This window comes from Pelodiscus sinensis, chromosome 2 (assembly GCF_052426305.1).
Source record: "Pelodiscus sinensis isolate ZL-2025 chromosome 2, ASM5242630v1, whole genome shotgun sequence".
NCBI lineage: Eukaryota > Metazoa > Chordata > Testudines > Trionychidae > Pelodiscus > Pelodiscus sinensis.
In genome coordinates, this window is record NC_143053.1 from 47,860,703 (window position 1) to 47,887,388 (window position 26,686).

General features: G+C 41.7%; 1 protein-coding gene across 2 annotated transcripts; it reads right to left on the bottom strand.

The window, feature by feature from the left end:
* Positions 1-409: 409 nt before the first annotated feature.
* Positions 410-26,174, bottom strand: LOC102453298 (carbonic anhydrase 2). Of its 2 annotated transcripts, none has more exons than XM_075920441.1 (7): positions 25,908-26,174; positions 24,817-25,014; positions 7,886-8,004; positions 5,746-5,838; positions 4,740-4,802; positions 3,680-3,835; positions 410-1,248 (listed from the first exon to the last, which is right to left on the bottom strand). In XM_075920441.1, exons 1-7 carry the CDS (start codon positions 25,939-25,941, stop codon positions 1,129-1,131), a joined length of 783 nt encoding a protein of 260 aa, XP_075776556.1. In that variant the 5' UTR covers positions 25,942-26,174; the 3' UTR covers positions 410-1,128. The 2 variants fall into 2 exon arrangements, with proteins under 2 accessions (XP_075776556.1, XP_014437144.2); XM_014581658.4 differs by lacking the exon at positions 25,908-26,174 and adding an exon at positions 25,579-25,733.
* Positions 26,175-26,686: the final 512 nt, after the last annotated feature.

A 26,686-nucleotide genomic window follows, 5' to 3' on the forward strand; every position in this document is an offset into this window, starting at 1 on the left:
GTCATTTAGACTGAGGGCTACCTATGGCCTTAGGAACCTAACTTGGTCTTAGTATGATTTTTTTCTCCTTTTTTGTTAAGAGCAGTTCTATTAGGCAAATGGCTTTGCCGATCCTCAGGGCCAATTGCTTAAGGCTAATATTGTGTATTACTCTGTAATCTGACCAAATCTGGTCCACATTTCAGCTTCAGTTTCCTTGAATTCTGCCACAAAACTCGTGAGACCAATCCCTGTGTATTATAGGTTTGTTGTTAATATTTATAATGTATTAAGTGTGTAATTATGTGTTAATTGATATTATATATAATGTATAATATAATATATACATATACATATGTATAGACACACATAACTGCAGAAAACTCTTTGATCCATTTTCCTGGATTGAATAAGAGCTTGGAAACAGAACTATAATTATAGAGGTATTTTATTAGAGAATTTATCTAAAATACAATATTCATTTCTTCATTAAATTATTACATATATTACTTTAGTGGAAAGATACTCTGTATTATATCTATAATAATCTATATATTTTATAGAGATTTAATTTAAGTCATTTTGTATTTTTAAAAAAACCCAACACATTAACATTAAGACATAATTGAGGTTAATGATACCATGGCTAAAAATGTAAAACAATTTTAAAAATATTTACACTTCAGTTTCTTAATCGTCAATATTAATTTGCTTTTGCACTATGTTGACACTACTTAACCTCTTAAATGGCATTTAAAATGTTCAAATTATTCTATATTTATGTGCTTCCAAAAAAGCTTCACATTACTGAGTACAATTAGTTATATGTACTATTACCTGTAGCTGAGGTTACTTAAAATGGCTTATTTTGCTATCATTATGTGCTTTGCCAAACAGCTTAAGTGCCAGTCACAGCAATCATCATCAAACATCACAAAGATTTTCTCCCTCCCCAACATATAGAGACCCTTTTTCTCTAGGGTCTTTCACATTTCATTAGCCAGAACTTCAGATGCTGAATGGAAGAAGTGAAATATCTAGGAGAAGAAATGTTGCCAGTGCACCTCTAGCGAAGGTTCTATTTGTGCTTAGCAGAAGGGACTCTTTCCTCATAGACAGAGCAATTTCCTACGAGCTCAGTGCTTTAGCTTATTGGAATGAAGCTCTAACTTCTCTGCTTTTCAGAGGCTGGCAGGGGCGCCAGTTGTCCATCATATTGTAGGGGGTTTCATTCTCAGTACTGAAGCAAAGGCCACGGAGTTTGCACAGCTGGAGAAAAAAGAAAAATCAACATTAATCTTCAAATGCATCCTCATGCCTCCAAAGACCTGTTTACAGTATATACTGTGAGCGTAGAGTTGCCAGATGGTTTCAACAAAAATACTGGACACACTTGACATTACATCACAATCTACATTACATCTTATTTAGAAAATACCAGACATTTATATTTTCTCATTTAAATTTGCTCAATTTCTTTCCCAAACAGAAAGCTCAAATACTGGACTGTCCAGTTCAAAACTGGACACCTGGCAACCCTAAGCCAGAGACAATGCAAATCTTAGGCAATGGGGAAAGGTGAGTGGATTAAAGACATTTCTAAGCCATCACCTCCCTAGTGTTTAATTGGTGTGAGAGGAGATGTATATTAATTTCGATTGGAATGTACAGTAAGAATGTGAAGGCCTAATCTAAAGCACAATCTGCAGTTTCATAGCCCGCCCCCAAATAGAAATGTTGTGCGTTTAATTGTTCCATAACATCTTTCTGTTCCATAGGTGCCTTATGACGGCTAGGCCCTGAAGTATCTGAAGCAAATCTGTGGTTGCCCAAGTAAGACATTTACTATACACAGTGCAATTCATCTGCTTCCATTAAAAACAAGTCTCACTGTGCCACACTTGAGACAGGAAACTCTCTAGATGTGGTCCATAGGGAGTTACCTGCCTATATGTGATTTTTACACATCCTTCAGCTAATTCAGAATGGCAAAACCCAGCTTTCCAGGTCACCATGTGGATTTATTGCAGGCACTCAGCCATTCATGCTGCTTTCTCATGTGTAACACAGGTCATGCAAGTATAATTCAATGCAAGTGACCAGCAGGTTAGAAATAGTCCTCATTTTAGTTGACTGATATGGGACATTATGTCTGAGAATACACAGCTAAACAGAAACTGCTCACAGAAGTTTGAGATAGGGCTGCAGCATTTTGTAACATTCAGAATGGCTTTGTGACATAAAATCATGCTGTACTCTGATTTCTGCATAAAGGCATCTCACAGGTGAAGAGCTGCCTTATGAGTGGCTTTTAACTTCACCGAGCGGAATAGTATGTGGCTCAGAATGCTGAAACACGGTGTTCCAATAATTAATCATTCATTTCAGTATAGTAATCCTTATTCCTTTGCTATCCTAAACAGCTTCCTGCTCTCCGGACAAAATTCAAATATACCTATCTTTAGAAAAGCAGCTCTCAACTGAGAATTGAAGTCCAGTGAAAACATTCCCCAAAAGATACTAAATTTTAGGATTTCCTTTCTCCTTCCCCCAAACTGTTTTATGTTTTTTTTTTATTTGTTCAGCATTTAGGATTGAAAAATACATGATATGTGCAGCTTTGGTCTTGAATAGTTGTCTTTGAAAGGTGCAATGTGATAAAGAGAATTTGAGGATGGCGAGAAATAGAGGATGACTTTCATAAGACTGGCCATACTGGGTCAGGCCAAAGGTTCATCTAACCCAGTATCCTGTCTGCTGACAATGGCTAGTATCAGATGCCCCAGAGGGAGGTAACACAACAGGTAATTCTCATGTGATCCCTCTCCTGTCCCACAAGGGAAAATACTCATTTATTCTGAGTATTTCCCCTCTTCTCTCTCCCATATCCCCTAGAGTAGTAGTAGTAGTTCTTGCGTCTTTAAACAAAATGTCAATCTTAAGACTCACGCCAAAGCATCTTATTAGTAGCAACAGATTCTATACTTTAATGAATATTTCCAATAGTTCATCTTCTTCCTTTCCCCTGCACTTTTATTTAATTATTCCCAGCACCAGCTCACGGCTTCTTTTCATCTCAACTCAATGAAGAAACACAATTATTTTATTATTGTTAGAGCAATAGCCATTGGTATAATTGATTTAAGCCTTTGAGGGTTAACTAAAGCCCTTCAGACATGGTTTATATTTATAGACTCGAAGGTCCTATTTTTATCTTCTTAGCTAAACCACTGCAGACCTGAGGATGAAACTTGAATCTAAATAATTTCATTAAGGAATGGTACACAGAACTAAAGCCCAGAGACACTCAACTTCTCAGTGCTCTACTTTGCTACAGCATTTGCCAGTGTCATCAAGCTGCACAATATAATAATTTCTTAAGATAAAATGCTAACTTTTGGAATTTTCTGCATTCCAAGAAATGGTATTTCTACTTTGCTCCTGACCTGAGTAGCAGCAAAGTCCACTTCAATACACATATGAAACGCAGTTGCCAGAGGGGGAGAAAATAACCATTTCAGATATGCATATTGAACCAGTGATTCATTATGCTATCTGCTTTTTCAAAAAGCTTTGCTATCATACTCAGTTCTATTCCAGTAATGTAAACTGAAGCTTTAGCAGAAGATCCCACTGAAGACTAAACCAAAACGAAAGTATATTTTGACATAGAAAAAAGCTTTAGCTACTGAAGATTTACCTGTTCTGGGCTGACATGAACGGGTTCTCTCAGAACATGCCAGATAACGCATTCAAGTAGAGGGGGAGTGGTCAGTGAACCTTGGTAAGTCCAGTAATCCAGGGATGAGGGAAGCAGTTTCATGGGATCAAAGTTTGTGAAGGAAGCTTGCTTGCCCTAAGAAGACAGAACAGCCTGTTAAAACTGTGGTGTAAGAGGAATTGGAAAATACACACCCTGCTTGCCTTAGTGGAGCTAGTTAAGGGAGATTTGTTATTTCTTGCCAAATGTGTCCCCTGCTTGAGAGAGAGAGAGAGAGAGATGGATGCTAATTCTGCACAATACTGAGGCCCTCCTACAATTTACTAATGTCTGTTGGAGTTAAAGTTGCTCAGCACCTTCCAGTTTTGAGCCCTCAATTCTTGTTTCAAATGTCTAAAGTTACTGCCTCTTCTCAAAATATCCAAAATCTATGTCTTACACACAGATGGCTAAAGAGATATAGCAAATATAAAATTATTGATCTGATTCTGCTACATAATGTTAATGGCTAAACTCTCATTGACTTCAGTAGGAAATGGATCCTGCCTTGCATGATTAAAGATTGGCATATTAAAAATGCAGAAAGAGCTTTCCTGTCACCTTTGCGGCTGGGGGCCTAATATGGCAATAAATATTGGGGGGGATCACAGGAGGAAATTTGAACCCAAACGTGTTATTAGTGTAACTCATTTGATTAATGCCAGGGATGAATCTGGCCCTGTTCAATAACTGTGGACACCACTGCAATTGAAAGTCACAAGCACACCATCATATTGAGATGAAATCATTCACATAAATCCTTTCCAGTTGCAGGATAATCTACTTGCCTCCTATTACCCTAATTTGAAAAAAGTATTTGAGCTCTCATCAGGGTAGGGATTACATAGGCACCAATGCTGATGACATGGAGAGAGCTGTTCTATACAGTAGCACTTGCATATGGAAAGCAAAAGTAAAGAAACACAATTTTGAGCTTTGAAAGAAGACTATAAGAAAGCAGCTGTGCTTGCTGTCAACTGGCACAGAGATCATGCACTACCTTGGTTTGAATGGAGTCCAGTGCATCAATAACTTTCTGTATCCCAGGCCTGGCACTTCCCACCTGTAATACAAACCACAAGAAAAGAAAGCATGTAGATGCATACATCATGGCTTAGATTTACCACTGCAGCTGAGTGATGTCACATGTTAAATTACATCACCAGTGCACCAATTAGAGATTTCTCATAATGCTGATTGATTAAAGTGGCTGTTCTCTCACATTGTAAAGAATATGAAGTTTGACAGCACAAGTGGCTTCCATGGACTAACCTGCAGAAGTCAAGGACTGTGGGACAGAATAAAATGATTTTTTAATTATATGTAAATTTGTTAATGAATTTTAACTGTTCATTTTTCAGAAGATGTCAGATTTAAACTGCCAACTTGGTAGCACAGTAAAACAAATCAGATTCTTTAGCTGGTTGTGTATTTCTTCACCTCTGTATTAAGCAAAGGTAATTCATCTTGCACAAAATACACCACCACTTTCAGGTAGGAATAAGAGATCCTCCGGAAAAGGGCTTTATTCCGGAGGATCGCGCCAGTCGAGACGCTTTTTTCCGGCTTTTCCCCAAGCCGGGAAAAAAGCGGCAGACATGTTTATTTAAATCCGCGGGGGATATTTAAATCCCCCGCGGATTTCCCTATTCTGACTTACCTGCTTTGCATCCCTTTTCCGGAATTTGGGGCCAGTGTAGACGTAGCCCTCTAGTATATTGGTATCAAGGACCATAGACCACTATATCTTATTTCTCTTCCTAAATAGAGGGATTTACTGAGTATACCTTAATGCCAATATAACTCTGGTGGATGTACCTCTTTAACTCTATAGTACTGTTAAAGCACTACAGCTTCTGGGTGTAGACAAAACCTTAGATTTTAAGCTTTCTGGGTGGGGAAAGTGTTTTAGTCTTGTGTTTGTAAAGTAGCTATCGTGATGGAGGACCTAGGCATTAATACAAACAATACATTACAATAATAATAAGATGATTGTTTTAACTAACCTGCAGAAAAACGCCTACCACACACAATCCATCAGGATGTTTCACAGCTTCTCCAAATTTACCATACTTTGTATTCCAGTGAACAAGGTGAACCTAAAGTCAAGAATAAGAGATGTTTATAAATAGTACATTCCATCTAATGGAGTATCTCATCTAATAGATGGCCATTTTTACTAAACATTATCACAGATTTTTTTACTGCTGAAACTTTACAAGTTTTGAATACAGTTATATATAAACTTGTTTCATCATTGAATTGTTTTTATGTCGCATGTAGAAATGTATGCAATAGATAATTATAATGCATAAAATGTGCTTCTCATGCTTATTTTCAAAAAATGTTTCTGAATGCAACAGTTATTATTGGACTTTATCTTGTAGTTTTTATTCTGGCAAAACTCCAGTTGGCTTCAGCCGGAATTGTGCATGAGCAAGAAGAGGAACTGGCCTAATTATTTAAAATCTGTATATTCTGTTACTTCAGATTATAGGGCTAAATATGCTTTTAATGCACACCCATTGACATTAGAGGAGTTATACTTGCTTACATGCAGGCTGAGTTTGGCCCACAAATTAGGGAATGCCTTAAGAAAATGACAGCTCCTGGAATGCTTTGGAGAACATTCTGATTGGAAATGTACCTCCACAACAGTCTAGTTGGTTTGCTCTCCTTCTTTGTTTTTGTTTTCTTAATTGTTTCTAGGGCTACTAAGATGACAAGATGATTTTGATTCTTCAAAAGCTCATCTGCTCCTGCTGCTTATTCTTCATTTGAAATCGTAACAATCTGTGCCATCATAACTATCTGCACAGGAAGTCCAAGCAGCTAATTATGGTGCCACAGGCAGTATTTTATAACCACAGGGATCCAATCCTGCAAGATACACAGGGGCTCCTAAAGCTGAAACATGCTCAGGACCTTGTGAAGAAGAAGCAGGGCAAGTGAATTCTCAGGTCAGTTTCTGGACACACGAGGGATAGGAAAAGAAAGAATGCAAGAAACTACTTCTTCCATACTGCAATGCAAGGACCAGCCACAATCCCAATCCTTGTGCTACTTTAGACCAGGTCTATACTAGACCTGGAAGGTTAGCTTAAGGTATGCAACTCCAGCTACATTATTTATGTAGTCAACATACCTTAAACTGAGGTTGGCGTCATCTTCACAGTGAAAGGCCGATGTGAGAAAATGCTCCCACTGGGTTTCCTTACTCCTTATGACTGCATTGGTGCTGATGGAGGGTTCCCTCTGCATTTGATTTTGTAGGTCTTTACTAGACCCACTACATCAAATGCCAGAAGATTGATCTCCAGCACAGTAAATAAATAGACGTGGCCTTAGTGAAAGAATTGGGAGACTCCACCACTGCTCTTAGTGCAAGACTGGACTGAAATGGGTGGGATGAGAATTAATCTAGGACCTCATTCTCCTTTTGTTCCAGGAAGCACAGTAGAAGTGAGCATGGGTCCAGTAGTGTGTGGCAAAGGGTGACACAGCTATGGCTCTACCATACAGTTCTGTAAGGTACCTGGAGGCATGCTGGCCATGACAACTAAAATGTCTGCTTGAGGTCCCACCATTGCAAACTCCTTTTGTTTACTCATTACCATAGACCGTGACTTGAAAACCATAATAAAGCCATTAAGGAGCCAAAAGCCTTATCATGTCAGTGCAAGCACTTTGTTTTTTAACAAAGAGACAAGGAAAACGGGAACCTATGATATACAGATGTGCAGGGAATAGATTTTTTTTTCCCCGGCACTTCCCAAGAGTCACTGAGAGTGCAGGGAACAGCCACATATCCCTAAATTGTTTGTTTGCTTCTGTATCCTCTTTGAAATGAAGTGGCTGCAAAGAAAATGAATTCTTTTTACAGTGAATACCATGTCTCATTCGACACCATCCAGCACTTTTAGGTTGTATCAACACAAGATCGTGTTTTACCATTTCCCACCATTGCTATTATACATGCCACTCCTGTGGTGTGAGTGATGTAAACCAGCAGCCGACAATTGTCATGGTCTTACACTGCTAGAGCTACTGGCATTGCTGCCAATGGGGAGAGTTGTGCTGGTGGGAAATGTTAAGAGAAAATACCTAATGTGGACAGTCCCCTAAAAGAAAAAAAGCAAGTCTTACCTCAGCATCATATTGTTTGCCATCCACAGTGTGCTCAGAACCTTGGCCTTCACAGGAACCCCAGTGAATGTGAAACTGAATCAGTCTGTAGGTTCCTGTCAGTGCTCCGCCTCTCAGCACTGCAAAGTAAACAGCTTCCATCAGCATTTGCCTCACCTCCTTTGTTATGGAGCTTTATTCTAAAACAGAATACTGAACTCAGGGGCTTCTAAGGGCAGGTCTGCACTACAAACTTGTATTGGCACACAGCTGCACCAATGCAGCTACACCTCTGTAGCACTTCTGGTGAAGATGCTCTAAGCTGATGGGAGGGGCAGTAGCTACATTGGATTTGTTATGAAGTAAGTGTAATATAGATCTAGACTAAGTGAGACTGCTTTTTGTTGCTCTGCATGTTACCACACTACTCTGGATTACTTTTTACAATACAATGCTATTACTAGCCTTTACCTATACCAGACATCTAAAACCTTAAATGCCTTTAATGTATGAAATTCATGGGCAATTTACCAGCCATACTAATATAAGATGATTGGACTGGATTTAGGAAAGGTCTGTGATAAACTTTTATGTCATGACACAAATGAAAAACTCCAGGAGGATGAATAGCCAGAATTCTAGGGCCATATAGAAATATTCCACTCAAGTGCTCTTAAAGGCCTAACTCTCTTTGCCTTCCTCATGCAAATTGCCCTTTCATTTTAGGCCATTTACTTAGGCCTTGATTCTGAAAACACAGTGGGGAGCCCAATGTTGCTGTCCTCCAAACTAAGTATGAGTAAAGGCCAGCCACAGGCATCCGTGAGGTTAAATGCTAGGCTTAGCCTTCCTCACTAAAATAAATTAAATTTCAAACCTCTAGTGCAGCGTTTCCCAAACTATGGGCCGCAGCCCGGTACTTCCAAAAATTCATGAATATATTTACTGGTCCTCGTGTCAAAAAGTTTGGGAACCCCTGCTCTAATGTGCCCTCCACCTCGCTCTTCCCCAAACTATTTGTAAACTAGAGGGTGGCACATGAGTCAGCTCTGAGGAGCCACGTGTTTGGAAGAGAGGGTATGTCTACACTACAAAGTTAATTCGAACTAACAGACGTTAGTTCGAATTAACTTTAATAGGCGCTACACTAGCGCTCCGCTAGTTCGAATTTAAATCGAACTAGCGGAGCGCTTAGTTCGAACTAGGAAAACCTCATTTTATGAGGATTAAGCCTAGTTCGAACTAGCTAGTTCGAATTAAGGGGTGTGTAGCCCCTTAATTCGAACTAGTGGGAGGCTAGCCCTCCCCAGCTTTCCCTGGTGGCCACTCTGGCCAACACCAGGGAAATTCGTCTGCCCCCCTGCACCTGGCACGGATCGAGCCACCCACCCGATGCCCCCAGCCCTCTCCCTCTTCCCGGGACCATGCTGGCGGCTCCCGGGAGCTTGTCCTGGACCGCAAGAGGCGGGCACCCACCTGGGCTAGTGCAGACATCATGGACCTCGTCCACAACCTCTGCACTAGGCACAGGAAAGTGGCCGGCTAGGGCAGGAGAGCTGCCAGCCTGACCACCCAGGAGCAGGTGTGCATGAGAATCAAGGGGGTCCACTGAGACCCCCGACCCTGAGCTTACAATGGCCGTCCTGGGTCAGACCAAAGGTCCATCTAGACCAGTAACCTGTCTGCCGACAGTGGCCATCCCTAGGGACCCTGGAGGGGATGGACCGAAGACAGTGACCAAGCCACTTGTCTCGTGCCATCCCTCTCCAGCCTTCCACAAACCTTGGGCAGGGACACCACTCCTACCCCCTGGCTAATACCACTCCATGGACCCAACCTCCATGACTTGATCTTACTTCCCTTTAAACTCTGTTCTAGTTCTAGCCTTTACAGCCTCCTGCAGCAAGGAGTTCCACAGGTTGACTCTTTGCTTTGTGAAGAACAACTTTCTGTTACTAGTTTGAAGCCTGCTACCCATTCCTTTCCTTTGGTGTCCTCTAGTCCTTCTTTATGGGAACTAATGAAGAACTTTTCTGTATGCACCCTCTCCACCCAACTCCTGCTTTTAGAGACCTCTATCCTGTCCCCCCTCCGTCTCCTCTTTTCTAAGCTGAAAAGTCCCAGTCTCTTTAGCCTCTCTTCATCTGGGACCTGTTCCCAACCCCTGATCATTTTAGTTGCCCTCTCCTCTCCCAGCCTCTCTCTTCCCTTCTCCCACCTCCTTTTCCCAGTCTCCCCCAGTTTTGTTCAATAAAGACAGATTCCATTTTGGAAGAGACATTATCTTTATTTTGTACATCAAGAAGAGGGGCTAGGGAAGGGTAAGTGGAAGGAGGTGAGGGAGGAATGGGGCACGAGTCCCCGATGGGGAGGACTGGGCTGTCTCTGCGGGCTTCTGGGGGTGGAAGCTCTCCTGCAGCCCCCCAATTGCCCCCTCTTCCCAGATGGCAGCCTGCAGCAAGTGCAGCCGGTCTGATGGTCGCGTGCTGTGATGTGCCCAGTGTGGGCACTTAGGGCACTCCAAGCCAGGACTGCTTTGCAAGCGGGGCACCCCTGAGAACTGTCTGTCCGGGGTGGGGGTTGGGACCCTTTAAGCACAGCCCTCGGCTAGCCTGAGACAGCATCTCCACGCTCTAAGTCCTCCTCTGATGCCCTGCCGGCACAGCTTCCGGCCATCCTTAAGCCCGGCTCAGGGTCCACTTAATGTGGACATGCTAGTTCGAATTAGCAAAACGCTAATTCAAACTAGTTTTTTAGTCTGGATGCGTTAGTTCGAATTAACGTTGTAGTGTAGACATACCCAGAGGCACTTAGTTATGAACTCCCCTATTTGGTATTGCTGTTACTAATAAAGTAACTATCTCCTAGTGTAACCAAAACACTGAGCAGTCCTCTCATTTATGCAGGATTGGGCTCCCCACATTCTCTATCTCACTCATTGATTTTTAACCTTATGTTTATAGTCAGACCAGTCCACCTTTGTGAGACGCAGGATCAAGCTCTGAGCCAGGAAAATGCTCAGATCAGAGAAATTATGTCTTCATTGTGCAGCAGCCAGCCCAGAACAGGCAATAAGTAAGCCTACTGAAATCAAAGGAGCAAATCGTGTGGATAAACAGAGAAAGGTTAAGCCAAACTGTTCTACTGCATGTAGGCCTCACAATCTAATTCTTTGTTTAAACTGGTATTATCTGAAAAGCAAAGGTATTTAGGAATAAAATTTGAGATGATATATACCCTACAACCCAATTTTATACTTTCCAAGTGACAAGTGTGCTAGCTGTTACTGTAAAAGTGCCTGGATTATGTACCTATTACCAAACAAAATAGGTTAATGTAATGAAGATGCTTTTCTCTGTTGCAAACAGTCCATGTCCATGATTGCTCCAGTGTGTGCCTGTGTAAGAGTATGTAAACTGAGTGCCGATTACAATAGGCCACTATCTGTTCAGGCTAACATAGCCCTTGACAATTAAGGATGGGGGAAATTACAGTGATGTGAAAGGAACGGCTCAAGACTTTAGCCCCGGGAAAATGCAATTTAAGAGGTATACAACAACCTTTGCTTCCTAATTTACAGCTTTGTAGGTGTAAAATAAGTTTTGAAAAACTTGGGTACAAAGGGCAAAACACCCCTTTCTGCATCTGGACACATGCACTGTGGCTCTATTTAAGATCTCTGCATGTCTAAACCCCATGTGATGCACCAGCCAGGGGAAGATAGGCATTCCTCTGTCTAACTCACTTGCAGGGCCCAGCCCTGTTAATGTAGTCTGAGGCCACTTACTGGATTGGGCCCCACACGGGCTCACCCAAAATAGCTGTAACCCCCAAGGAGATTGCTTGGACTCCCTGTGGGTTGCCAGGCAGACTCTGGCCCTGGTAGGGAGGGGGAGCCAAGGCAAACTCAGAGTGCCTCTGCTTGGATTCCCGGGGCTTTGTCTGCTGGCAGCTCAGGGAGAGGCACTCTGAGTTTGCCTTGGCTCCCCCTCCCTACCAGGGCCAGAGTCTGCCTGGCAACCCACAGGGAATCCAAGCAATCTCCTTGGGGGTTACATAGCTATGGGAGATCTTTCATAACTTTGAGTGTAGGAGGATACTCACATGGGCTTGAACCCTCTTTGAACTAGGAGGAGATGAGAAAAGGGATCTGCTCCTTCTTATGTGTGTGGCCTAACCCCTGGGCTATGGGCCATTTTGATATGGGATACCCTTGTTCTCTCCTGCTGAAGCTATCTCACTGTGGCTAAATACTTATGGGGCATTAGCACCAGAGTGTCCCAGATGAATGTTCTAACTACCATAATATAGAGCAGGGGTGGGAAAACTTTTGGGGGGGTCAGGAGTCACTGCTCCATAGAAAAATCAGTCAGGGGTCACACACAAAAAAACCCTCACTGCTGACTGAGAAGCAGAAAGACACTCCTCACATCCCCCTCACAAACCAGAGCCTCGGGGTGGAGGGGCCCAGCCTAATAGATTTTGTGTGCTCCAGCCCCATGATTGGGCAGCAGGGGAGCTGGAACACCAGGCTCTCCAGTGTAGGGGGGAGCATGAGCCTCAGGGGCCGGATCCAGGCAAGCCAGGGTTTCCCACCCATGATACAGAGTCACTTTCACACTTGCTCTTGTTGCATAAATTGCAAGGTTTCGTCCCCTTGGAGGCTAGTCTGATTTACCCCAAGAAGAGAGTCACACTTTCAGGCTGGGTCCAACTCAAGTTTATTGGTTGCAACCACGGTACGGCTAAGGAACTCAATGTTCAAATCAGAGCCGACCCCCAACATCTCATATGCAGGGGTTTTTATAGGGTTAACATCCTTCCTGGTTTAGGTGCCTTAACATGATAGGTTACTTCATTTTTGACGTTTAGCATTCCTATAGGTCAGGTTAATTTTCCAAACGAGGTTAAATACAGTGCCTACTTGCTGACTTTGCGGTTACAGCTGTATTACATTCATTCACTCTTGCTGAACAATGGGCAAGCCATACTTCCCTTTTCCCTTTCCTGCTTGAGCCGGTCACAAGTTTAAAGGATGTGGAATCTATCCATATCTCTACTTAACAGAAGACTGGTTTCACCTCCCCTCGTCTCCTTATTATAAGTTATTACCTGTGACAGGCCTTGACCTTTGTCATGTCTTACTCCTATACAAATAGCAAATATATCTAAGCATTAGCAATGTATGTATATTGTACGTGCCCCTCATAGGGGAATCAATGGCTCCGGGGGATTTGACTTCCCTTTTACACATCACTCTCTCCCTCTCTCTGTCCCAATAGATATTTAATTATGTAGCCACCAGGGAACAGCTGCAACAAGAAAGACTTAAGGTACCACATATCAGAATATCCCATAGTTCAGTGGCTAGGGAACTTAACTTCACATTCACATCCTTTCTTCCACAGAGGGGAACAGAGGAGATATGAACTGGGGAATCTGCTACATCCTATGTGAATTAAGAGGGAGCCCTTTTTCCTTTCCCTTTCTTCCTCTTCTACCCCTTGAGCTCCATGCAAAACAGCATAGCTGTCTAACTCTGGGAAAGAGTTTACCGCTGAGAATCCCAAGGAATGGGTGGTGTTTCCTTGTAGCCTGGACTTATGTGCCAAATTCCCTGAGGAGGAACAGGGCTTAGGATATTATCTTGACTTGGCCATTTCCTATTGGCTAGCTTAGGCAGGGAGTGGTGTTCCCCATAAGCTGTGTACTTGTGTGACCGCTCAGAAGAAGCTCCAATGCTGCCTAGCTGATTAACAGAGTGCCCACAACTAGGCTTTGTGTTTCTCCTGGTGGTGCACGTTCACACATACTTCAGTGCACATAAAATTTATTCCACCCATGGATGGGAAAGTCCACTCACGGATGGAAAAGATTAGTGGGAACATTGGCAGAGAACTATCTTGTATGCTGGCTTTAGTGGATACCATTCTTAGACATCTTTCTCCCATCATTCATTGTATAATGAGCCCTATCTCAAGGCTTTATGATTCCCAGTGATTTTCTAGGCATTGGAAACTAGGCATGGTAACAAGGACACAATTAAGTTACTTTGGGAATCTAGTCTGATATTCCTTCTTTGGCAACTGAAATCGAACCACAGAACTCCCACCAAACATTTCTCTTTGTGAATCAATATTCTATTTTGGTCATTGTATTTTCAAACATGTTAATCAATGCTGAACAGATCATGCATCATCCTACCTATTGCCAAACTACATGGTGAGTGCATATAATGTGTGAAGACAAAGTGAATTACTTCCAATGGTAGCTAGACATGTATAGATTTTATATTATATATAACTTTTTAAAAGCCATCATAAATTACGAAGAATGGTTGTTTCAAGCAGAGCACTATAAGTTATAACATTTTAAGTAAAAATAGTGTGAACGTGTTTCTTTTCTAAAAGAAGTAACTGTTTGTTTTTTCAAAAAAAGTAAGGCAAAAATCAATTAGTCCATATATGCCAAGATTCATTTAGTAAAGGGGGAATTGTTCTAAAAACAATGTTGCTTTTTCTTTGCCCAACAGAGTAGTTGTTCATAAGATATAAAAGGACCAAGATATCCTACATTCTTAGATCCCATATAACATTTTACACATTTGTGGAAGGTTGATTAGCTGCTATTAATCAATGGAAAGTGTGTTAAATCCACCTGCAGCATGGCTTCTTTAGGAATCTTGATAGGATTTTATAAAACTCACAAGATAGACAACAATCTCCCAACAGTTTTTGTTTACTTTTTCTTGTTCTGTGGTTCTCAAATCCAGTGCTAGCTTCTTTTGAGTCACAGCCGAACATTCAAAAATAATTAAATTGGTGTGAACAAATATCAATTCAGCAGGTTTAATTAAAAAACAGCCCTCATGCTAATATATATTAAACAGTTATTAATGTTTGTTACCACTTATCAGTGATGCCCGCCAAAGAACTAAAGTTTAAAACTAATCTGACATGTGAAACATATGTCAGAAATTCATTTCTAATCAGCAATTCCCTTTTTAAATCCTTAATAAATGTCAGTGTTCCCACAATGTAACAGCTGCCGGAAGAAGTGCAAGAGCGTTTACACTATGAATTTTCTTGTTTCATCCTTTTCATTTGCAACTAGAAACATTCTGAAGTCCAATCTTCTTGACTCCTTTGCTGAATGCTAGGAAAGTTTAGATCCAGTTCTGAATTTCCTGGCTTTAACCCATCTCTTTTTGAAACTGATTTTATTTAAAATCTATGTACATAATACCCAAGTATGTATGTCTCCTGGTCTGTGGCCAAATTATAGGAAGTAGCTGTGGCAAACAGAAGGGAAGAGTGACTGTGCAAGAACAATACCTCCCCACTGAATATCAACCTGCAGCCCCTCTATGGGTGCACAACATAAACTCAAGTACGTGTGAGCAGGAGAACATTGCTAGCTGGATGTGAGATGTAAAAGGGAACAGCCAATCTTGGTCACATGTTCCTTTCTCAAAGTCACATATTCCACACTCCTATTGTGCCCAAGGCTCATGTGACAGATGATGGGCTACAAATGTGATTTTTTTCTATTTGATGACAACATGAGAAATATTAATGTACATTTTGGGGCACTTCATTTACATTTTGAAGTGAGTACTGTGTGTTTTCGGTTTTGAGACAATGTTGAGCAGAGTTGAAAGACAGCAGTAATAATAATGGTGATAATGATGATGAATACCTCCAAGCAACTACATAGAAGTTAGCATTAGAAGATCTCAAAGCACTTTAAGAAAACAATAAAAGTGCGTTGACTTTAATGATTAAATCCTACTCATTTTACTCATGTAAAAAGACCCATTGATGCCGCTGGGATTCCTTGCATGAATACATTAAAACTGGATTTGGCCTAACACATTTCCTGGTAAGATTGTAGAGTGTGTAGAAATAAGAGATTTTGTTGATTTAGGAGACACAGTCAAAGGTTACAAGGGCCAGGCCATTCTACTGTAAGAAAAACAAGTTTTATTCAGAAGTTCCCTCTCCCATATTGACTTCAGAGCATTAGCAACTTTGGCCTAAACTGTGTGGGTGCGACTAGACTGGCAAGATTTTGCGCAAAAGCAACTGCTTTTGCACAAAAACTTGCCAGCTGTCTACACTGACCGCTTGAATTTGCGCAAGAGCACTGACTTTGTAATGTACAAAATCAGTGCTTCTTACGCAAATACTTTCACGCTCCCGATGGGGGAAAAGCCCTCTTGCGCAAGAATACTTGCTCAAGAGGGCCAGTGTAGACAGGGAAGAATTGTTTTGTGCAAAAAAACCCGATGGCTAAAATGGCAGTCGGGGTTTTCTTGTGCAAAATCGCGTCTAGACTGGCCACGGATGCCTTTTGCGCAAAAGCACTTTTTGCGCAAAAGCATCCTTGCCAATCTAGATGCTCTTTTGTGGAAATACTTTTAACAGAAAAACTTTTCCATTAAAAGTATTTCCGCAAAATCATGCCAGTCTGTGGGTAAAATGGATGTTATTTAGAGAAGAGTTGGGTCCTTGATGTGAAGCTTTGTAGGAATACTGTGGCAGTACTGCCAGGATTTCAAACATTGAGGGGATCTTCTCATTATAAAGAGCAAAGCCCTAATTTGTCTCATTCAGGGAAAAGCTTTTCTTGGAAAGAATCCAAAAAGCTACACTGCAAGATTCCATCATGAAATAATTCAGACATTGTAAGAAATCCTCCACTTATACAAATCAAACTGGTAGGAGATAAAGTATTCTAAGGCTTGTTCATCTGAATATATGCAGAAGCAGGAAATACTGCTCAAATGGAAATGGGTAAAAATGAAACATTTTCCTACATATGAAACAATAGAGTCATCCAAGCAAAATGAAAGTACACTGCTCAAAAGTCTATGGAATTTAGTATTTAAGTCAGTCTTTTCACATAAAAACCCCAGCAGTAACAGAATACCAGTTTTATTTAGCCTTTTCAGATAACTCTCCCCCACACAATCTGCTTTTTCCTATTGAAAGCTGTTGATTTTATATCATGTCGGTATAGGAGATAGAGACACACATTGTTTATTGTTTAGCTATAATATGTAAATATAAACACAGTATATATACACTGCCATATAGACAAGTGTATTTATGATAGGAAAAAAGGCTGAGGAGATAAAATATATTAAATATTACTTAAAACATGCCATATTGTACTATAACGGATGAGAAGTACACTAAATAGCATGTTCACGGGTTCTGAGTACATATGTAGGAGAAGAAGCTTCCCCAGCTGATATACTGAAGAGTTCAGCCAGGGTGAGTCATAATCCCTTGAAGGGCATGTCTACACAGCAGGGCTAAAGCCGAAATAAGCCACACAATTTAAACGACGTCAATTGCATAGCTTAAGCCAAAATAGCTTATTTTGGCATTGTCTATGCAGCAGCAAGTCTGAGAGGGAGCACTCTTCCTCTGACTTTTCTTACTCCTCATGAAATGAGGGTTATAGGAATTGGAGTAAGAAGTCCTCCAGCTCGACATTATTTTGACATTATGCCGAAATAATTGCTTGTTGTGTAGACGAGGACTACCGTGAAGACATAGCCTAAGGCTGCCAATATACAGGCTAGAATGTCACATTTGGGGAGACGTTGCACCTTTTATTTTATCTCTCCCAAACATCCCTCCTAAGAGAATATATCACAATAAGCAGAGAGTAAGGCAGGCCCAATGGTTCTGAATGGATGAATTAGCCTTGTGTTGCAAGGCTGTTGTGGGAAACTTCCACAATACATTTCACCAAAAGAAAAACGTGTGACCGTTACTGCTGATAAACAGCCTCATCTGACTCAGATAGAAGCCATTTGGGAAGCCTGAGATGGTGGAAGGTGTTTCGAGGAGATAACATTAAAGAAATTAAACACTCCCAATATGTGCCACATTTGCACAGACTGCACACTGGCAGCGTGACAGTGATCGTGACTCACCCTGACTGAACTCTTTGATATGGTCTGAGTGTCAGCTAAGGATAGCTCACCCTGTTTAAGGATATAAGGCTACTCCCAGAACATCATGACCAGCGTACTCCTCGTGCCATTAGTAGCTAATGCAGTTACATATATGTGGGGAGGCAGAGGAGACAGTCATGTGTAAATACATATATACATCCATGCTTATACATGTACACACACATCTCTATGTGTTTTAATTATATATAAATAAAACAATAATTCACACATACACAATGGACTCATGGCATGAGAAGAAATCTGAAGAACAGTTTCACCCAATAGAGTTTTGTCCTTAAGCAGGGATGGGTTCTCCCTAGCTTATGCATAGACCATACTGAAAAGTTCAGTCCAGGTGAGTCATAGTTTTTCATTTATCTTATCTACCAAAAACACCCCTTCTAATCTATCAGGCTCCCCAAACAGCTTCTAACTAGAGTTGCCAACACACCAGGACTGCCCTGGAGTCTTCAGGAATTAAAAATTTATGTTTCATTAAAGATTATGTCATCTGATCAAATCTCCAGGAATATGTCCAATCAAAACTGACTTTTTTAGCAGTACAGTAGCCAAAAGAGGCTTCTGTTTTCAAGGGGTACAGTTAAACACATTTCCTTACAGTGAAACCATTTGCAGATACCACTTGTACATGTTAAACACTCAGAAATCCTTAAAAATCATTAAGAAAAATGTCAGTAAAGTGCATTGCTGTTAACACAGGAGAGTAACAAATTGAGAATACCAGGCCTCTATGGGTAAAGTTCACCAAGGCAAAGCCCAGTGCAGCACTTAACTCCTACATTATCCCTGAGCAAGGACTTTATATAGGTTTTAAATTGTCAGATCCTGTATGCATCCTCTGCACTGGGGTGAATTTCCTCCTGTATGAGATGTTCTTACATTGATAATTGCCATATTATAAGCATGAAGATTATTTCAACTTATATTGTGGTAACAATATGCTGCCCTGTATCCTGGCAGCTGTATCTATGGAACAATCCTAGCAACTGTCACTAAAAAAGTGCACTGCAAAGTATTACGATAGTACCAACAGGTGTTTATTTTCCTCTGACATCTAACAGATGATGAACTGAACCATAGGAAGGCAGGGTCCCTTGCCCCAAAGAGCTTATAAGTCTTTTACACCTGTCAGTAAATGAACATATGAAAGAGGGTGAGGAAAGGGATATATATGTCAGACAAACAGAGTAGACATGGGGATGACTGTATGTAGTTTTGTTGGAGCCACATTCGTCCTAATAGGAGGTAATAACTTTTTTACTGGACCAACTTCTGTTGGTGAGAAAGACAAACTTTAAAGATTACACGGAGGAGGAGGAGGAGGAGAAGATGAAGGAAAAGAAAAAATCATCCCAACAGAATATTGGGCTGCTCAACTTAGCTCTTATACGTTGGCTAATTTCTTCCACTGTCATAGTAGAAGCAACTCTAAAGAAGGGAGCTGAATGAAGTGAGGAGAGTTTCCTTGCACTATATGTGCCCATACCAGAATTGATTTCTGGCCAAAAGATTTAGTTTAAAACATAACTAAAAGGAATAATATAAGGACTACCTACAGCTAGGAGAGCACTGAGGAAGTTCTGATTTGCATAGGTACGTCAGTATCCTCTCCATTTCTTTAGCCACAAGAGTGCTATACAGTCAGTTCCCCCTTGTGATTACTATATGTCCAAGCCAACATTTTGAATGTGAAGATTCTGGACATATAATGGTGACATGTAACATTGGGCAATAGCTAATGTTATACAATCAGTGTTTGTAGACCTAAAAATAGACCTCATGTGTTGATGGCAGTGTTCAGAACATCTTATCTTAAAGACTGCAGACCTGTACGTTTCCTTCTTATACCGAACCTCACTGTAGCGGGAAATGGAAAAACCCAACAGTGACACAACTTTCAGTGTAATTCACTGCAAACCAAGCAGTGCCTGGACACTCTCTCCTAGGATAATAAATAGTTTTTGGTTTATTTATACTGAGTCATAAAGAAATAAATATGTGTGAATGGTGCCCCTCACTGCTTCATTATTTTTTTTTTATAGAAAGCATCACCTGAAAAAATGTGCTTAAAATTATGTATGAGATTCTTCTATGCTGTACTAGTATCAAAGTTGGCCCAATATTTTGACCTCCTAGGAATGGCAGAGAAACTTTAAGGTATAATTTTGATTGTATTTTCATAAAAATGTTCGATTTACATGAGTATGTAGCTTGGCTTAGAATATTTTCTCTATCTTAAAAGCAATCATATATAAAAAGAAGAAAATATAGCTATCAAAGAGCCGGCCATAATGAAAAATTACCAGTCTATTTACTATTTGCTACAGAATTTTAAGTGAGACTTTCCAATTAAATTATACCATATTTATAGAAAAAATATTAGTTTACATTATGATTATAAAACAAATTCATAACTGATATGATCTTTGCTTCTATCCGCTTAATAAGCCTGAGATTTTCTACAAGGTATAGTGATCATGACTGTGAGCAGTGCCATTGAAATTAAGACTCTATGCATACTGTGCAAACATTTCTGAGGAACGCTTATATAAAGCAGATGATAAGCAGATTCCAGGTTTTCTTGTCACTTCTATTTAGCTGTTCTAAGTCAGTTCTCAACTTTGGTTCACCAGTTTCTTGCTGCCATTTAGTAATAGTGAAAGTATAACTATTTCCTTACGAAAGGATTTAAAGTGTCTGTAACTTTAAATAGGTGCAAATATCTTCTTTAACAATAGGGAAAATCCCAAGAATAAGGTGCACTCATTATGATATTTCAGGACCTGATCCTGAAAATCCTAAATACTGCATACAACACTTAGTACCATGAGAAGTTGCATTGATGCAGCTGGGTTTCTGAGACATCAGAATGGATACACTGTAGTCTTTAAAGTAGTCTCTATGGTATCTGTAGGAAAGAGACTATTTGCCTTTATTTAATGTGCCAGATATTTTAAATCCCATTGCTAGAAAATACATATACTTTCACTATTACTAAAAGACCAGAGTATGCCTAAATAGGATTTTGGAGTGAACCTCTGCACCTAGATAGACATATTCAGGATAGCAGGGCTCACATGAATACTATATAGCTGTAAAGACAGGGCTTTGAAATTGTGGTGCAAGCTGTAAAGCTTAGGAAAGGAGAGCACTTCAGAGTCTCTCTCTCACTATCCCAAGCCACAACTTCACACAGTGGCCACATAGCTATTTTTAGAGTGCTAGCAGGAGCCCTGCTACACAAGTCTGTTGACCCAGGCTAGGATACTCACTACTTCTTCCAAAATTATATGCAGACACAAAGAAGCCAATTGAAATGCTCCACTACAAGAATTAAAATGAATGAAGAGAAAATAAAAATAACCAAAGAGGGATTTTGTATCCTTGTTGGTACAATCAGTCTTGGAAAGCTTTCTGTAAAATTGCTAACAAAGATTATACATAAAATGTCCATACTAAAGGATGATCATGGCTTTTTAAAATAGAAAAAAACTTTTCGGTAAAATAAATGTGGGCATTTCATTATTTACAGCATTTCTAAGACTGAACTAGTAACAGTAAAATACTATGTATCCACAGATACAGTAAAATACTGTGGACACACTTAAAGTCCAGAGACAAATCCTGCCCATCGGATTCATTCCAGTAATCCCAAAAATTTCAGAACTACACTTGTGAGTCAGGGCTGCAGAACTGGCTGAAAGCTTTTATAAAACTTTTTTTTTAAAGATTACTCTCAATATTTAGTAGTTTCTAAAATTTAAATTTCTAAAGCTGATTTTCACAAAACTTTATCATTAGTTTAGAAATCTTAAGTCATTATGATACAAAGGAGTTTTATTAGAGTATTGAACATGCTTGAGATATTTTAATAATGAAAACAGACCTTGATCATTTATTTTGCACCTTTGTTATGCTGCACAATACCTGCATCTTCCAGCAAGGGGAAAGGAGAATATTTTGTTGTATTCACATTTAGGCACTTGGCAAGTTGAGCAGAAAACACATTCAATGCATTATATAACAAATCATGGTGTGCTTACTATACGAAGTCCCATAAACATAAATGGGACTTCTCACATATATGGAACCCTCCAAGAGTTATGCTTTATATCAAGTATCTGCATATTGTGATCTCTAGTTTCTATTTATTTTAATGATTTTATTAATAATGACCACATTAAATATTGTCTAAATCAGAGAAATATATAATGATCACAGGGATGCAATTCCAAAAGTTTGTATCCAAAAATATGGCACTTTTTGCTATTGCGCCTATTTTTACTAAGACATTAAAATCTGCACCTTTAATTTCTTGGACATGATCATGTAAACTGTAAGTACATGCAAACTTCAGTCACAAGAGTATTGCTGTTGACTTCAATGAGATCAGTGACAAGAGTCAAGTTATGCACATTCTTAGGTGTTTGTAGGATCCAGGACAGTGGGACTACTTCTTTGCATAAAATTAATTTTGTGTGTGTAAAATTAGTCACAAATCAGGGCCTTACATATTACTTTATGGTGTTTTATTATATGAGGTCCCACAAACATAAATGGGACTTCTCATGGAAATGAGCACTACACCCTTAAATATTTGCAGGATCAGGTCCTTAATTTTTAACATAAAAAAGGACAGCAGATAAAATACATTCTTATATTTTTTCTCAGGCTTGCTACATTATATTTAACTGGGAACTAGTAAAAAAATACTGCTCAGCATCAGAATGCTATATAAAGGAAATGCAGGAAATGTAACCAAGCAGAAGCTTTATATTGTGTTGTAAAATTAAACTAACTAGTTAAATGCATACAAATGAAGCAATTAAGTGTGCAGCCAGCTAGATTTTATGTATGCTGATTTTCAAAGGACTATCAGAGATTGCAGAATCTACCCTCAGGTGAATTTATACAGATATCTGTATAATGTTTTCTTTTTTTTCTAGTCCAGTGCTTAATGATTTGTAGAGCTACTGTATTTTCATTCTCATCCCCTTCTGCCCCCACTCCTCCTACAAGCTGTAGCTGTGTGTGAATCACTCTCACAGAATGGAGATATTTCATTTCTGTGCTAATTTTTTCATTAGAAGTTTTTCTTCCAAAGGATATTTATATGTCCTGGCAGTTTACTGTCTCTGCGTTACTGAATTTAAATGAAATTTCTCAAAACGGTATCTTTTTTACACACAAGCACACACAAACACACTCTCTCTTACACCTGATTTTCAGAGGTCCTAAATACCTGCCCCTCTCCTCATTGACTTCAATAGGAGTTGTGGCCCCTCTCATTGACTTCGATAGGAGTTGTGGCTAATCAACACATGAAAATCAGGACTAATATGTATAGCACGTAATGGTTTAATTACCTAGCAAGGGCCTGATCTTGCTTCATCTGACTTTAACCTGAGAAGAATAGGGCCCTCCTGAACCATTGGATAGCAAATCTACTTTTTATAATTTATCATATTTCCTACTTCTCATTACATAATTAAAATTCACTAAAGATCTGAATCTACATGGTGCTGAGCACTGTCAACTTCAATCAACTTTAACAGGTCTTAAGAGTTCTCAGCAGAGAACTGAGCACCTAGAAAACTGAATCAGAATCACCTTTCAAAGCAAAACAGATATCTGTACTATGGGGAAGCTCTGACCGAATTGTATATCCTTGCCTATACTCCTGTGAAATATTTACCTATCCCTTTAGTCCCATTTACTTTAAAAGCAGGTAGGAAATATGTCTGTGATTTTTCATGATAGTTTTGAGCAGCTACAATACTGCCTGGGTATGAATACACACACACTTTCTACAGGCATTCATGATTTGTTTTCAGCGCCATCCCCTAAATGACATTGCCAAAGAACTGCTTAGGAAAAACAGGGCACTTGCTCAAGCAAGTTAAATCAGGCAGTGTCTAGAAAAGGCAGCTACTGTCTCTACAGAGGATTGTTTCCCCCTTTTTAAAATTAAAAATAGAGGCACATTCATTGTAGCAGGGTGGTGATTTCTGCAAATGCAGCCAGCTGATAAATTACAGTGAGGAAGCAAGCCGGCAAAACCCTTGCTCATACAAGTAGTCCTGACTCATGCAAATACTCCCATTCACTATGGGACTGCTCCTGTGAGTAAGGACTGATCATGTGAACAGAGGATTGCAGGAGCAGCCCTTGTCAGGACAGTACAATGAAGAGGTTCCTGAAATACCACAGAATAGCTAGCTCTTTGTGAACTGTGTGGGAATGTTTTCCATGTATCTCTATCTTTATCTAGGAAGCCAAGAGTCAGGGAATGCCAGGGCTGATGCTGATTTAAATTAGAGAATATCAAACTGACATTTCCTAGCCAGCCCTCTGTTTCAATATTGACCTAGGGAGATGCTCCCCCCTTTTCTGCTTTATATTGCTGGCAGCAAAAATATAAAACTAAAGAAGCTATTTCCACATAATTTCAAGTTGCTAATTTTAGTTCTTTTACTATTCTGTTGTTCTTCTCTTCCTGAGCAAATCCTGCCTTTTATTGGGACCATTTGACAGATACCACTGAAAGCTAGCCTTTTTCTGATGAGAAATACACTTTGTCATCCCTGATCAATTACCTTACTTCAGTCTATTGCTCATTTGATGCATGATCCAAATCCTACTGAATTCACTTAAAAAATTCCCTTTGACTTCAATGGTCTTTGGATCAGGCCAGGTCAAGACAATACAGAAAACCTCAACTTCTTTTAATTAGAGCAAAGGATGCCTAAATGAATGGATATAAATATTCCTGGGTTGAATCCTGACCACAGTAAGGTAAAAACTGCCCCTGACTTCACTGGGACCAGGATTTCACTACATAGTTTTAGCAGAAGGTAAGGGAGAAAGAGTGTTAAATTCCCTCTTCCCTTCTTTCTCCTAGTAATGTCCAATCTATGCCATTTTCAGTCCCTTAAAGGAGCCAGTACAAGTGAGGACTCACCTGATTTGTCGGAAGAGTCGTCAAACTCCACATTGAAAGAGTGCCCATTATTGACGATGTTCCTAGCTGTGGAGGGGTCATAATTGAAATGCAAAGGCTTCAGAGAAGAGTCGTACTGGGCGGACGTGGTGTCAATATCAATGGGGGATTGATACTCCCCATTGGCAATGGGGAAATCCTCATGCCAGTGAGCAGGTCCTACAAGAGAAAACACGGACAGATCCAATGTGAAAAAGATGCAGGCAAGGCACTGAGGGTGGGAATCATTTATCACAAATGCGATAGAGTAGTTAATGCTAGAAGTGGGTCTGCAGCTTTTAACTCTTGCATTGATATTTAACGATGCACCTATCTCCGCCAGCTCCAGTCCTTGCCACATAAATCAAGGGTAGAAAGATCCTGAGGACTGGCCTTATGGATTCTCTGTTTCTAGGGCATTATAGGAGTCGTGAAAGGCTGCTGCGGTGCGGACGGAGGGGAGAAATCCTGCACTGATTGCCCATCCGGCCCCGCACAGCATGGAGCAGGGGATGGGATGTGCAGGGCACAGAGGTCTGACCTCTCCCGCCGCCGGCCATGGGATGCTGTCACGAGTTGTGAAGCAGCCTAGAAACCAGCGGCGGCTCCAGCCTCCCCCTCCCTAGTCCCGGTCTCGTAGAGAAACTTCCTCCCGGATGGCAGAGCCACCCTGGGCTGAATCCCGCAGCGGTCCGGGCACGCACCCCGGGGCTGGAGGAATGCGGAAAGGCCGGGGCCGCACACCTGCGCGGCACTGCGGCTGCATCTCCCCGGAGCCAGGGACTGCGCGTCCCCTTCCCCACGCCCAGGTAGAGCGGTCGGGGCTCCCCTCGCAGCCCCCGGCCCGGGTACGCGCGGAGCAGCTGCCCTTGGGCTGCCGCGGGGTAGATCGCGCTGGGGCCGGTCTCTCCCCTCCGCGGCTCCTGCGGCAGCCGAGCGCTCCCGCTCGGGGCAGGACGTGCCCCCGCCAGCCCAGCGGCGCCGCCGGGGCAAAGAGCAGCGGGGCCCGCGCTGGCTGCGGCAGGTGCGGCGGAGCGGGCAGAGGGAGCCGGCGCCTCCCGCGCGGCGCTCACCGTTGTGGCTGGCGTAGCCCCAGTGATGGGACATGGTCTCGCTGGCGGCTGCAGGACGGTGGCCCCGGCGCGCCGAGCGTCAGGGGCTTTTATAGGCTCCCGCCAACTCCATGCCCCCGTGTGCGGCCGGCGGGGGGAGGGGGAGGGCGACTCCTGCTCCGGCTCAGCCCGCGCAGGGGGCGGGGAGAGGCAGGAGCCCTTTATAACCTGCCGCCGCCGCCGCCGCCACCGGCAGACCGGCACCGGCACCACCGCAGCAGCCGCCCATCCCCCTGCTGGGCGGCCGGCCGGGATGCTGGAGCCAGCGGGCTGCCCTCGCGCGCGCTGGGGATGGACCGGGAGCCTCTCTCCCCCTCCCCCCCCTGCTCCGGGGCGGCCCCTCACCTGCAGCGCGGGTGCGCCAGATGCCCTGCCCGCTGCCCTCGGCTCAGCCCCGCGGTGACCTTGGGACGTGCGCGCGGGGCGAGCTGCGCTGCGGCAGGGCGGGCGAGGAGCTGGAGCTGGAGCGGCAGCCTGGGGAAATGGGGAAAGGCGGGGGGGAGGGATGTGAAGTTGCTGCTGCTCCCTGTTGGGAGCTGAAGGGAAAGGTGCTGCAATCAGGGCATTTATTTCTGGAGAGAGACATTTAATCCTCCCAGGCTCAGAGTTTTCCGGAGGTGCCAACATTTGAAAGCAATTACTGGGGATTTGGAGGGGGATTTATAATAGTCTCAACCAATTTATTAGAGGGAAACAATTGTAACATTGAAGAAGGGAGGGGGAAGGGCCCTTCTGAGTAA